At 48.0% G+C, this 12,865-nt stretch overlaps 1 protein-coding gene across 2 annotated transcripts in view; it reads right to left on the reverse strand.

The window, feature by feature from the left end:
- LOC135538913 (interleukin-1 receptor accessory protein-like 1-B) overlaps window positions 1-12,865 on the reverse strand; it is a 114,572-nt gene that overhangs the window by 2,484 nt on the left and 99,223 nt on the right. The window contains exons 3-5 of one of the 2 annotated variants that reach the window (XM_064964789.1): window positions 12,124-12,269; window positions 3,082-3,225; window positions 128-298 (exon numbers count right to left, since the gene is read on the reverse strand). In XM_064964789.1, the coding sequence (XP_064820861.1) occupies window positions 128-298; window positions 3,082-3,225; window positions 12,124-12,269 (461 nt within the window). Of the gene's footprint in view, window positions 1-127; window positions 299-3,081; window positions 3,229-12,123; window positions 12,270-12,865 lie in introns of both variants that reach the window. The other variant, XM_064964788.1, reaches the window with a different exon arrangement.

Genomic DNA, 12,865 nt, shown 5'->3' on the forward strand with positions numbered 1-12,865 from the left:
CCCCCAGCCACCCCACCCCCACACAGCCCCTCAGCCCCCCCCTCCACACACACCCCCTCAGCCTCCCCACCCCCACACAGCCCCTCAGCCTCCCCACCTCCACACAGCCATCATTTGCACCACTTACTTCCCGTGGGGATGAGGTCTCTGTCTGGGATGAAGAGTTTGTATCCGTAGTGTTTCTCCAGGACGTCAGGGAGGATCTCCAGGGCAAAGCGCTCCTCCTCCTTGGTCTCCTGACTCCACTGGTCAGGGTCTACTTTAGTGTAGGACAGGTACGCATCATAGTCCTTATTATCTGCCAGAAACACACACGGTACACAGAGAACGTGAAGCATATGCGTCCTCAGGGATGAATGCTGGCTCGAACAGACACAGCAAATTGACATAATCATTATTATGTGAAAGTGAGAGAAGGAGAAAGAGAGAATTGTGTTGCCAGGCACAATGAAAGAGCTGAGAGCTGGACTAGAAAGCCAGACTGTTGGATCAACAAAACAGTAGAGGAAGCAGAGGTGTGAAAAGCAGAAGACCAACTTCGATTAGCTAACGGCTATCGGGACATCCTCTCAGATGTGGTGTCATCTCACACGCACACACACACACACACACACACACACACACACACACACACACACACACACACACACACACACACACACACACACACACACACACACACACACACACACACACACACACACACACACACACACACACACACACACACACACACACACACACACCTCTCCCTAGCAGGTAAACTCATTAGTGCACAGTGATTTTCTGACCCTAATGGCTCTCCCATTATCCTTCAGGAGGGGAAATCCGGTAATCCGGAAACTTCCTTGATCCGCAAATCTGGCAGAGCATTCCCGCTAGCTGCTCAAAGGCTTCCTTTATTACACACAGGTAGGAGGCAGAGTACAGATAAGGGGAAAGAGAGAAGTAGGACGAGGATAGAGGGATCTGAGTCTGTAAGGAGCCTCTTGAATCCACTTCACTTGAATCACTTGAATCCACAATGACTAAAAAACAGAGAGAGAGAGTAGGAGAGGGCGAGAGTGAGAGAAAGGGAGCGAGAGAGACACACAGAGAGAGAATAGGAGAGGGCGAGAGTGATGAAGAGAGAACGATAGAGAGAGAGAGGAAGAGGGAGAGAAAGAGGGAGAGAAAGTCAGGGAGAGGGAGAAATGTTGGGAGAAGAAGCAGGAAGTGAGAGACACACTGACCATCTAAGCACTCATCATGACACATACACATGCTACAATTCTATTTCTAGATTCAGTCTAAGTGACTCACATGTACAGGGCTGAAACAGACAAGTAGTCCAAAATACCTAAAAACATTACTCACTCAAAAACATCTGAAAAGAACAGATAATCATTTCCAAATATCACAATGATCTCCCACAACAAAACATTTATTTTGCACCGACCCTCCTCAAAATATGTGTTCAGGTCGTCCGGGGAGGGAATCCGGCTTTTTCAGACACTCTTTGAAGCAGGAGAGAGAGGCTTGAGGCTCAATAGAGGGGCCAGACACAGGCCGGTTGAAATAACAACACCTCAAACACCTCAACCACCACCACAGCGCTAGTCACAAATAGCTTGATTACATGGTAATCCATTCAAATGTATTCTAACGGATGAAATCACAAATGGCCATGACTCCAATGTAGAAGTCCAGAATGAAATGTTGAGAAGAACCTATCAAAGGATTGATAACAAACACTGTATGAAAACAAGACCAACAACAACAACCAGCACAAACTAGGACATAATTAACTGTTTCTGGGAGAAGAAGAAAAGTTGGTCTCCCACTTCAGTTTGTTGGTAGACTTTTTCCTTTGATTGGGCAGGATGGGAGTTGGCCCAGTCCCAGCCTCACAGCACTCCGTCCCAAAGCAGACAGCAGTTATCTGGGAGTTGGCCCAGTCCCAGCCTCACAGCACTCCCAAAGTCTGGGAGTTGGCCAAAGCAGACAGCAGTTATCTGGGAGTTGGCCCAGTCCCAGCCTCACAGCACTCCGTCCCAAAGCAGACAGCAGTTATCTGGGAGTTGGCCCAGTCCCAGCCTCACAGCACTCCGTCCCAAAGCAGACAGCAGTTATCTGGGAGTTGGCCCAGTCCCAGCCTCACAGCACTCCGTCCCAAAGCAGACAGCAGTTATCTGGGAGTTGGCCCAGTCCCAGCCTCACAGCACTCCGTCCCAAAGCAGACAGCAGTTATCTGGGAGTTGGCCCAGTCCCAGCCTCACAGCACTCCGTCCCAAAGCAGACAGCAGTTATCTGGGAGTTGGCCCCAGTCCCAGCCTCACAGCACTCCGTCCCAAAGCAGACAGCAGTTATCTGGGAGTTGGCCCAGTCCCAGCCTCACAGCACTCCGTCCCAAAGCAGACAGCAGTTATCTGGGAGTTGGCCCAGTCCCAGCCTCACAGCACTCCGTCCCAAAGCAGACAGCAGTTATCTGGGAGTTGGCCCAGTCCCAGCCTCACAGCACTCCGTCCCAAAGCAGACAGCAGTTATCTGGGAGTTGGCCCAGTCCCAGCCTCACAGCACTCCGTCCCAAAGCAGACAGCAGTTATCTGCTGGTCCACAGAGGAGGTTGGGCATTATTCCATGACATATTGAGACTGATCCCTCTCTAAATGGAGAACAAATTGAAAATCTGTCTCCCCTCTTCCCCATGCATCCTTAGAGTGATGCAGTGGGCTGGGTGTCAGTGAGGTGTGTGTGTCGGTGTGTGTGTGTGTACCTGAGAACCTGTTATTGCTGCAGGCTCTGACTGCTGGGTCTCCACCCCCAGGATAAGACCAGTAATGGCTTTCATAGAAACAACTGATTCAACAATCGTCAAAGCACACGCACACACACACACACACACACACACACGCACACACAGTAGTTGATAAAGGATATTATGAGAGATAGAGAGACGGGAGGGAGAGTTAAAAGAGGAAGACATAAAGATTGGTAGAGAGCAGGGGGGAGAGCAGTAGAGACAGTGACAGAGAAAAGTGAAAGTGAGACAGGGAGAGAAACACAACAGCCATCTATTGGTCTGAGGTTCTGAGCCCTTACCTCCATCCAGGTCGTCGCTGCCGAAGTGTCTCCTGTAGAAGAGCATGAGCTCAATCTTATAACACTTATACAGAGAGATGAGGAAGAGCAGCAGCAGCAGGATGGCTCCCAAACCACCAGCCAACTCTACCGTGTACATCAGCTCTGCTGAGAGAGAGAGAGAGAGAGAGAGAGAGAGAGAGAGAGAGAGAGAGAAGAGAGAGATGTGAGAGAGAGAAAGCAGAGCAAAGAGTAGAGAGAGCAGAGAGAGAGTGGGTGAGAGAGAGAGGGAGATATAGCGAGGGAAGAAAAGGGGAGAGAAAGAGCAGAGAAAAGAGAGAGTGAGGGAGGGAGGGAGACAGAGAGAAAGAGAGAGAGAGACAGAGAGAGAGACAGCGAGAGACAGAGAGACAGAGAGAAAAGGACAGAGAGAGAGAGAGAGAGAGAGGGGGGAGAGAGAGACAGAGAGAGAGAGAAAGAGAGAGCGAGAAAGAGAGAGAGAGACAGAGAGAGAGAGAGAGAGACAGAGAAAGAGAGATAGAGACAGAGAGAGAGAGAGGGGCAGAAAGAGAGAGAAAGAGAGAGAGAGAGATAGAGAGAGACAGAGAGAGAGAAAAAGAGAGAGAGAGAGAGAGAGCAGAGCAAAGAGTAGAGAGAGCAGAGAGAGAGTGGGTGAGAGAGAGAGGGAGATATAGCGAGAGAAGAAAAGGGGAGAGAAAGAGCAGAGAAAAGAGAGAGTGAGTGAGTGAGTGAGTGAGTGAGTGAGTGAGTGAGAGGGAGGGAGGGAGGGAGGGAGGGACAATGTAATTAAAACTATTAAGTCAATCATGATTCCCAACACCATAATCATTGTATGTGTGTGCATGGTCGTATGGGGCTGTTTGCATCTGGTGCAGAGTAATAGAGTCGTCCCTGGTCTCTCTGCTCTGCTCTGAGCCATGCAACACATCCACAGGGAAGAGATAGGGGGATTATGATGAGTTGGGGGAAAGAGAGGGAGAGAGAGAAAGGGATGATCTAAAATTGGGTTCATTGTCTCGGACAACCATGACACAAACAGGGTATAATTGGGTTGAGTGACACTGCATTACAATGTGGGATTTCTCACGGGATGAACATTGATGGAGGGAATGTGTTTTCATTGGAAGTAAAAGAAACAGAAAATGCTTTTCTCCCCGATTCTCTCCACTGCTCCCCAAGTCCCCTGTCTATCTCAACTCTTTCTTTCTTTCTCTCCTCACCTCTTTCTTTTCACCACACGTTCCCTATCTCCTCCTCCTACATTTTCTCTCCTCTTTTCTCTCCCTCTCTCTGTTTCTTTTTGGCCTCTCCTTTTTGTCTCAATTGATTAGTAACCTTCATTCTTATACCAACTTCTCTTCATTTCCCTGACACTCGTTCTCCTCATCCCTCTCTTCCTCTTCCTCTCTCCCTCCTTCATTCCTCTGGCATACAGATGAGGAAAGCCTCCTCAGACAGAGCCCGCCTCCCTCCCTCCCTTCTTCCTTGAGCAGAAATCCTAAATACTGCATCCTGGGAGGAGAAACATGAAATAAACATCAGGATAATCACTAACATGACAGAGAGAGAGAGAGAACGAGAGAGAGAGAGGATGGAGGGAGAGAACACTGGAGAGAACACTGGTGAGAACAGAGGGAGAGAACAGAGGGAGAGAACAGAGGGAGAGAACACTGGAGAGAACACTGGAGAGAACAGAGGGAGAGAACAGAGGGAGAGAACAGAGGGAGAGAACACTGGAGAGAACACTGGAGAGAACAGAGGGAGAGAACAGAGGGAGAGAACAGAGGGAGAGAACACTGGAGAGAACACTGGAGAGAACAGAGGGAGAGAACAGAGGGAGAGAACAGTGGAGAGAACACTGGAGAGAACACTGGAGAGAACACTGGAGAGAACAGAGGGAGAGAACACTGGAGAGAACAGAGGGAGAAAATTATGTTTGAAATTATGTTCTCTCCCACAGTCAGTGAAATGGAACTGGACTGGCTACAAAGACAACACACACACACACACACACACACGCACACGCACACGCACGCACACACGCACGCACACACGCACACGCACCCAAACACACTATGTAAATGTATGCAAAACGTACTCGTCTGTTGGGAAAAGTAGAGGAGCCATTTGCTGCTTAAATAACCATCAAATTAGCTCTTTTTGCTAAGTGACAACCATAAAGAGAGCCCGGAACAAGTCATGCCAGAGAAGGAAGAATAACAGTGCAGCCATGCGGACGAATGTAAGAGACAACAACAACAGGAAAAGGGAAAGTGTAATGAAATGGAGTGTAAACCCAATTGATTGCTACGGTGGCAAACACAAAGGAGCTCTGAACCTAACACAGACTGGTGGGTCTGAACCTAGGGACACAGACTGGATGGGTGATGGAAGACTGAATGAGGAATATTAGAAGGGGATATGGATGGAGTGATGGAGAGAGAGAGGAGAGGAGGAATATTAGAAGGGGGTATGGGGAGTGATGGAGAGAGAGAGGGAGATGAGGAATATTAGAAGGGGGTATGGATGGAGTGATGGAGAGAGAGAGGGAGGAGAAGGGGATATGGATGGAGTGATGGAGAGAGGAATATTAGAAGGGGATATGGATGGAGTGATGGAGAGAGAGGGGAGAGGAGGAATATTAGAAGGGGGTATGGATGGAGTGATGGAGAGAGAGGGGAGAGGAGGAATATTAGAAGGGGATATGGATGGAGTGATGGAGAGAGAGAGGGAGAGGAGGAATATTAGAAGGGGGTATGGATGGAGTGATGGAGAGAGAGAGGGAGGAATATTAGAAGGGGATATGGATGGAGTGATGGAGAGAGAGAGGGAGAGGAGGAATATTAGAAGGGGATATGGATGGATGGAGTGATGGAGAGAGAGAGGGAGAGGAGGAATATTAGAAGGGGGTATGGATGGAGTGATGGAGAGAGAGAGGGAGAGGAGGAATATTAGAAGGGGATATGGATGGAGTGATGGAGAGAGAGAGGGAGGAGGAATATTAGAAGGGGATATGGATGGAGTGATGGAGAGGGGGAGAGGAGGAATATTAGAAGGGGATGGATGGAGAGAGAGAGGGAGAGGAGGAATATTAGAAGGGGTATGGATGGAGTGATGGAGAGAGAGAGGAGAGGAGGAATATTAGAGGGGAGGGAGTGATGGAGAGGAATATTAGAAGGGGATATGGATGGAGTGATGGAGAGAGAGAGGGAGAGGAGGAATATTAGAAGGGGATGGATGGATGATGGAGAGAGAGAGGGAGAGGAGGAATATTAGAAGGGGGTATGGATGGAGTGATGGAGAGAGAGGGGAGAGGAGGAATATTGGAGAGAGGGGGAGAGGAGGAATATGGATGGAGTGATGGAGAGAGAGAGGGGAGAGGAGGAATATTAGAAGGGGGTATGGATGGAGTGATGGAGAGAGAGAGGGAGAGGAGGAATATTAGAAGGGGATATGGATGGAGTGATGGAGAGAGAGGGAGAGAAGGGGGTATGGATGGAGGAATATTAGAAGGGGATATGGATATTAGAAGGGGATATGGATGGAGTGATGGAGAGAGAGGGGAGAGGAGGAATATTAGAAGGGGATATGGATGGAGTATTAGAAGGGGATGGAGGAGATGGAGAGAGGGAGATGAGGAATATTAGAAGGGGATATGGATGGAGTGATGGAGAGAGAGAGAGGAGAATATTAGAAGGGGAATATTGATGGAGAGGGGGGATATGAAGATGGATGTGATGGAGAGAGAGAGGGAGAGGAGGATGGATGATGGAGAGAGAGATATTAGAAGATGGATGGAGTGATGGAGAGAGAGGGAGAGGAGGAATATTAGAGGGGGTATGGATGGAGTGATGGAGAGAGAGAGGGAGAGGAGGAATATTAGGGGGATATGGATGGAGTGATGGAGAGAGAGGGAGAGAGGAATATTAGAAGGGGAGGATGGAGTGATGGAGAGAGAGAGGAGAGAGGAATATTAGAAGGGGAGGATGGAGTGATGGAGAGAGAGAGGGAGAGGAGGAATATTAGAAGGGGATATGGATGGAGTGATGGAGAGAGAGGGAGAGGAGGAATATTAGAGGAGATTAGAAGGGGAATGGATGGAGTGATGGAGGAGATGGGGAAGGGGATATGGATGGAGTGATGGAGAGAGAGAGGAGAGGAGAAGAAGGGGATGGATGATGGATGGAGTGGATGGAGAGAGAGAGGGAGAGGAGGAATATTAGAAGGGGATATGGATGGAGTGATGGAGAGAGAGGGGGAGATGGAGGAATGATGGATGGAGTGATGGAGAGAGAGAGGGAGAGGAGGAATATTAGAAGGGGATGGATGGATGGAGTGATGGAGGAGTGAGAGAGGAGAGGAGGAATATTAGAAGGGGATATGGATGGAGTGATGGAGAGAGAGAGGAGAGGAATATTAGAGGGGAATATGGAGTGATGGAAGAGGAGGGATGGATGAAGGGGATATGGATGGAGATGAGAGAGGAGATATTAGAAGGGGATATGGATGGAGTGATGGAGAGGGATATTAGAAGGGGATATGGATGGAGTGATGGAGAGAGAGAGGGAGAGAGGAATATTAGAAGGGGATATGGATGGAGTGATGGAGAGAGAGAGGGAGAGAGGAGGGGATATGAATATTATTAGAAGGGGATATGGATGGGGGAGTGATGGAGAGAGAGGGAGAGAGGAATATTAGAAGGGGATATGGATGGAGTGATGGAGAGGGGGAGAGGAGGAATATTAGAAGGGGATATGGATGGAGTGATGGAGAGAGAGGGGAGATGAGGAATATTAGAAGGGGATATGGATGGAGTGATGGAGAGAGAGAGGGAGAGGAGGAATATTAGAAGGGGATATGGATGGATGATGGAGAGAGAGGGAGAGGAGGAATATTAGAAGGGGATATGGATGGAGTGATGGAGAGAGAGGGGAGAGGAGGAATATTAGAAGGGGATATGGATGGAGTGATGGAGAGGGATATTAGGGGGATATGGATGGAGTGATGGAGAGAGAGGGAGAGGAGGAATATTAGAAGGAGGAATATGGAGAGAGAGAGGAGAGGAGGAATATTAGAAGGGGATATGGATGGAGTGATGGAGAGAGAGAGGGAGAGGAGGAATATTAGAAGGGGATATGGATGGAGTGATGAGAGAGAGAGAGGGAGAGGAGGAATATTAGAAGGGGATATGGATGGAGTGATGGAGAGAGAGGAGAGGGAGGGGGAATATTAGAAGGGGATATGGATGGAGTGATGGAGAGAGAGAGGGAGAGGAGGAATATTAGAAGGGGATATGGATGGAGTGATGGAGAGAGAGGGAGAGGAGGAATATTAGAAGGGGATATGGATGGAGATGGAGAGAGAGAGGGAGAGGAGGAATATTGAGAGAGGGGGATATGGATGGATGGAGTGATGGAGAGAGGGGAGGAATATTAGAAGGGGATATGGATGGAGTGATGGAGAGGAGGAGGGAGAAGGGGATATGGATGGAGATGGAGGGGAGGAATATTAGAAGGGGATATGGATGGAGTGATGGAGAGAGAGGAGGAATATTAGAAGGGGATATGGATGGAGTGATGGAGAGAGGAGGAATATTAGAAGGGGATATGGATGGAGTGATGGAGAGAGAGGAGGAATATTAGAAGGGGATATGGATGGAGTGATGGAGAGAGGAATATTAGAAGGGGATATGGATGGAGTGATGGAGAAAGAGGAGGAATATTAGAAGGGGATATGGATGGAGTGATGGAGAGGAGGAGGAATATTAGAGATGGATGGAGTGATGGAGAGAGAGGAGGAATATTAGAAGGGGATATGGATGGAGTGATGGAGAGAAGGAGGAGGAATATTAGAAGGGGATATGGATGGAGTGATGGAGAAAGAGGAGGAATATTAGAAGGGGGTATGGATGGAGTGATGGAGAGAGAGGAGGAATATTAGAAGGGGTATGGATGGATGATGAGTGATGGAGAGAAGGGGTATGGATGGAGAGGAGGAATATTAGAAGGGGATATGGATGGAGTGATGGAGAGAGAGGAGAGAGGAGGAATATTAGAAGGGGATATGGATGGAGTGATGGAGAGGAGAGAGAGAGGAGGAATATTAGAAGGGGATATGGATGGAGTGATGGAGAGAGAGGAGGAATATTAGATGGAGGGGATATGGATGGAGTGATGGATGAGAGTGGGAGAGGAGGAATATTAGAAGGGGGTATGGATGGATGGAGTGATGGATGAGTGATGGAGAAAGAGGAGGAATATTAGAAGGGGGTATGGATGGAGTGATGGAGAGAGAGGAGGAATATTAGAAGGGGGTATGGATGGAGTGATGGAGAGAGAGGAGGAATATTAGAAGGGGGTATGGATGGAGTGATGGAGAGAGAGGAGGAATATTAGAAGGGGGTATGGATGGAGTGATGGAGAGAGAGGAGGAATATTAGAAGGGGATATGGATGGATGGATGGAGAAGAGGAGGAATATTAGAAGGGGGTATGGATGGAGTGATGGAGAGAGAGGAGGAATATTAGAAGGGGGTATGGATGGAGTGATGGAGAGAGAGGAGGAATATTAGAAGGGGATATGGATGGAGTGATGGAGAGAGAGGAGGAATATTAGAGGGGGTATGGATGGAGTGATGGAGAAGAGGAGGAATATTAGAAGGGGATATGGATGGAGTGATGGAGAGGAGGAATATTAGAAGGGGATATGGATGGAGTGATGGAGAGAGAGGAATATTAGAAGGGGATATGGATGGAGTGATGGAGAGAGGAGGAATATTAGAAGGGGATATGGATGGAGTGATGGATATTAGAAGGGGATATGGATGGAGTGATGGAGAGATATTAGGGGGGTATGATGGAGGGAGGAATATTAGAAGGGGATATATTAGGATGGATGGAGTGATGGAGAGAGAGGGAATGATGATGGAGAGAATATTAGAAGGGGTTATGGATGGATATTAGAGAGAGATGGAGGAGAGAGGGAGGAATATTAGAAGGGGGTATGGATGGAGTGATGGAGAGAGAGGGAGGAGGAATATTAGAAGGGGTTATGGATGGAGTGATGGAGAGAGAGGGGAGGAAATATTAGAAGGGGATATGGATGGAGTGATGGAGAGAGGGAGAGGAGGAATATTAGAAGGGGGTATGGATGGAGTGATGGAGAGAGAGAGGGAGAGGAGGAATATTAGAAGGGGGTATGGATGCAGTGATGGAGAGAGAGGAGGAATATTAGAAGGGGGTATGGATGGAGTGATGGAGAGAGAGGAGGAATATTAGAAGGGGTATGGATGGATGGATATTAGAAGATGGATGATGATGGAGAGAGAGGGAGTCCCTGATCATCTTCTGGAAAACGTCTGAAACTCTTCCAATTTCAAGAGTATCCTAAATAACTCTCACTATGCCCCTCAATACTTTGAGGGAAAAAGTACTTTATATGATTGCGATGTGATGTCACACCTAGCTATCTAAAGATGAATGCACTAATTGTAACTGACTAAAATGTAAATGTAGGGAGGAGAGAGACATATATGCTGCCTGGGCTATAAAATCATCAGCTAAATGACTAAGAAAATGTGGTACACTTACACCCCATTTGGAGAGTGTTTTGTGCGTTATGGGTGTGTGAGTGAACCCTTCCTTACCTCTTTTGGAGAGTGTTTTGTGCGTTATGGGTGTGTGAGTGAACCCTTCCTTACCCCATCTGGAGAGTGTTTTGTGCGTTATGGGTGTGTGAGTGAACCCTTCCTTACCCCATCTGGAGAGTGTTTTGTGCGTTATGGGTGTGTGAGTGAACCCTTCCTTACCTCTTTTGGAGAGTGTTTTGTGCGTTATGGGTGTGTGAGTGAACCCTTCCTTACCTCTTTTGGAGAGTGTTTTGTGCGTTATGGGTGTGTGAGTGAACCCTTCCTTACCCCATCTGGAGAGTGTTTTGTGCGTTATGGGTGTGTGAGTGAACCCTTCCTTACCTCTTTTGGAGAGTGTTTTGTGCGTTATGGGTGTGTGAGTGAACCCTTCCTTACCCCTTTTGGAGAGTGTTTTGTGCGTTATGGGTGTGTGAGTGAACCCTTCCTTACCCCATTTGGAGAGTGTTTTGTGCGTTATGGGTGTGTGAGTGAACCCTTCCTTACCTCTTTTGGAGAGTTTTTGGAGGGTGTGTGAGTGAACCCTTCCTTACCTCGTTTGTTTTTGTGCGTTATGGGTGTGTGAGTGAACCCTTCCTTACCTCTTTTGGAGAGTGTTTTGTGCGTTATGGGTGTGTGAGTGAACCCTTCCTTACCCCTTTTGGAGAGTGTTTTGTGCGTTATGGGTGTGTGAGTGAACCCTTCCTTACCCCATCTGGAGAGTGTTTGTGCTTACCCCATCTGGAGAGTGTTTTGTGCGTTATGGGTGTGTGAGTGAACCCTTCCTTACCCCTTTTGGAGAGTGTTTTGTGCGTTATGGGTGTGTGAGTGAACCCTTCCTTACCTCTTTTGGAGAGTGTTTTGTGCGTTATGGGTGTGTGAGTGAACCCTTCCTTACCCCATCTGGAGATGGGTGTGTGAGTGAACCCTTCCTTACCTCTTTTGTGTTTTGTGCGTTATGGGTGTGTGAGTGAACCCTTCTTACCTTTTTGGAGAGTGGAGAGTGTTTTGTGCGTTATGGGTGTGTGAGTGAACCCTTCCTTACCTCTTTTGGAGAGTGTTTTGTGCGTTATGGGTGTGTGAGTGAACCCTTCCTTACCCCATCTGGACCCCTTCCTTATCTTTTGGAGAGTGTTTTGTGCGTTATGGGTGTGTGAGTGAACCCTTCCTTCCTTTCCTTACCTCTTTTGGAGAGTGTTTTGTTATGGGTTATGGGAGTGTTTTGTGCGTTATGGTGTGTGAGTGACCCTTCCTTACCTCTTTTGGAGAGTGTTTTGTGCGTTATGGGTGTGTGAGTGAACCCTTCCTTACCTCTTTTGGAGAGTGTTTTGTGCGTTATGGGTGTGTGAGTGAACCCTTCCTTACCTCTTTTGGAGAGTGTTTTGTGCGTTATGGGTGTGTGAGTGAACCCTTCCTTACCTCTTTTGGAGAGTTGGATGCTGGCCTGCCGTCTCCCGTTGCCGTTCTCTACGTAGCAGGAGTAGTTTCCCAGGTCCCCCTCCTCCACCAAGGGGATCGTTAAGGAGATGGCTACTTCCTGTTCCCCCAGGTGCTCCCGGACCACCCTGCAAGACAAGAGCAAAGGATCATCAATGGAGTGGATGGCAGTCTCTGTGGGAGTAGTCACGAAAGGTGACTGAGTTGATAAATACTGTGTTGAAAGGCAGATGAAGTCATTCATGTTTCCTACTAACTCTGGTGGACATGTCTCCTCACTTCATAACGTAACAGTCTCGAGGTTAGGGGGACCATCCAGTAACTGGAGGGTTGCTGGTTCGAATACCAGGTCTGACCATTGGCGGGGCTGATTGACTTGGTGTGATGAGGACAGAAAGTATTGAAAGTATTTGTAACGGGCAGTAATTATGGCCTGGGTGATAAGAGCATGGATTACTGTAAATGAGTATATTTAGTCTGAAGCAAGTACAGGAATGCTATGTTAATCTCCCCCAAATGCTCCAAACATCAGACAAATTCAAATCAATAAGGGTGCTTCTTCCTGGGAATTAAAAACCAAACAACAACGTCGGGAAGATAATCTTTTTATAGCAGCTGCCATGGAAACGGAGGGGAAGGAGAGAAAGTAATATTCCATAAAGTAAATGAGTGTCCCCCACTGAGCTGGTGGAGGCTGATGGAGAAGAGAAGGGAGACATGATGC

The sequence above is a fragment of the Oncorhynchus masou genome, unplaced genomic scaffold (assembly GCF_036934945.1).
Source record: "Oncorhynchus masou masou isolate Uvic2021 unplaced genomic scaffold, UVic_Omas_1.1 unplaced_scaffold_15___fragment_4___debris, whole genome shotgun sequence".
Lineage (NCBI taxonomy): Eukaryota > Metazoa > Chordata > Actinopteri > Salmoniformes > Salmonidae > Oncorhynchus > Oncorhynchus masou.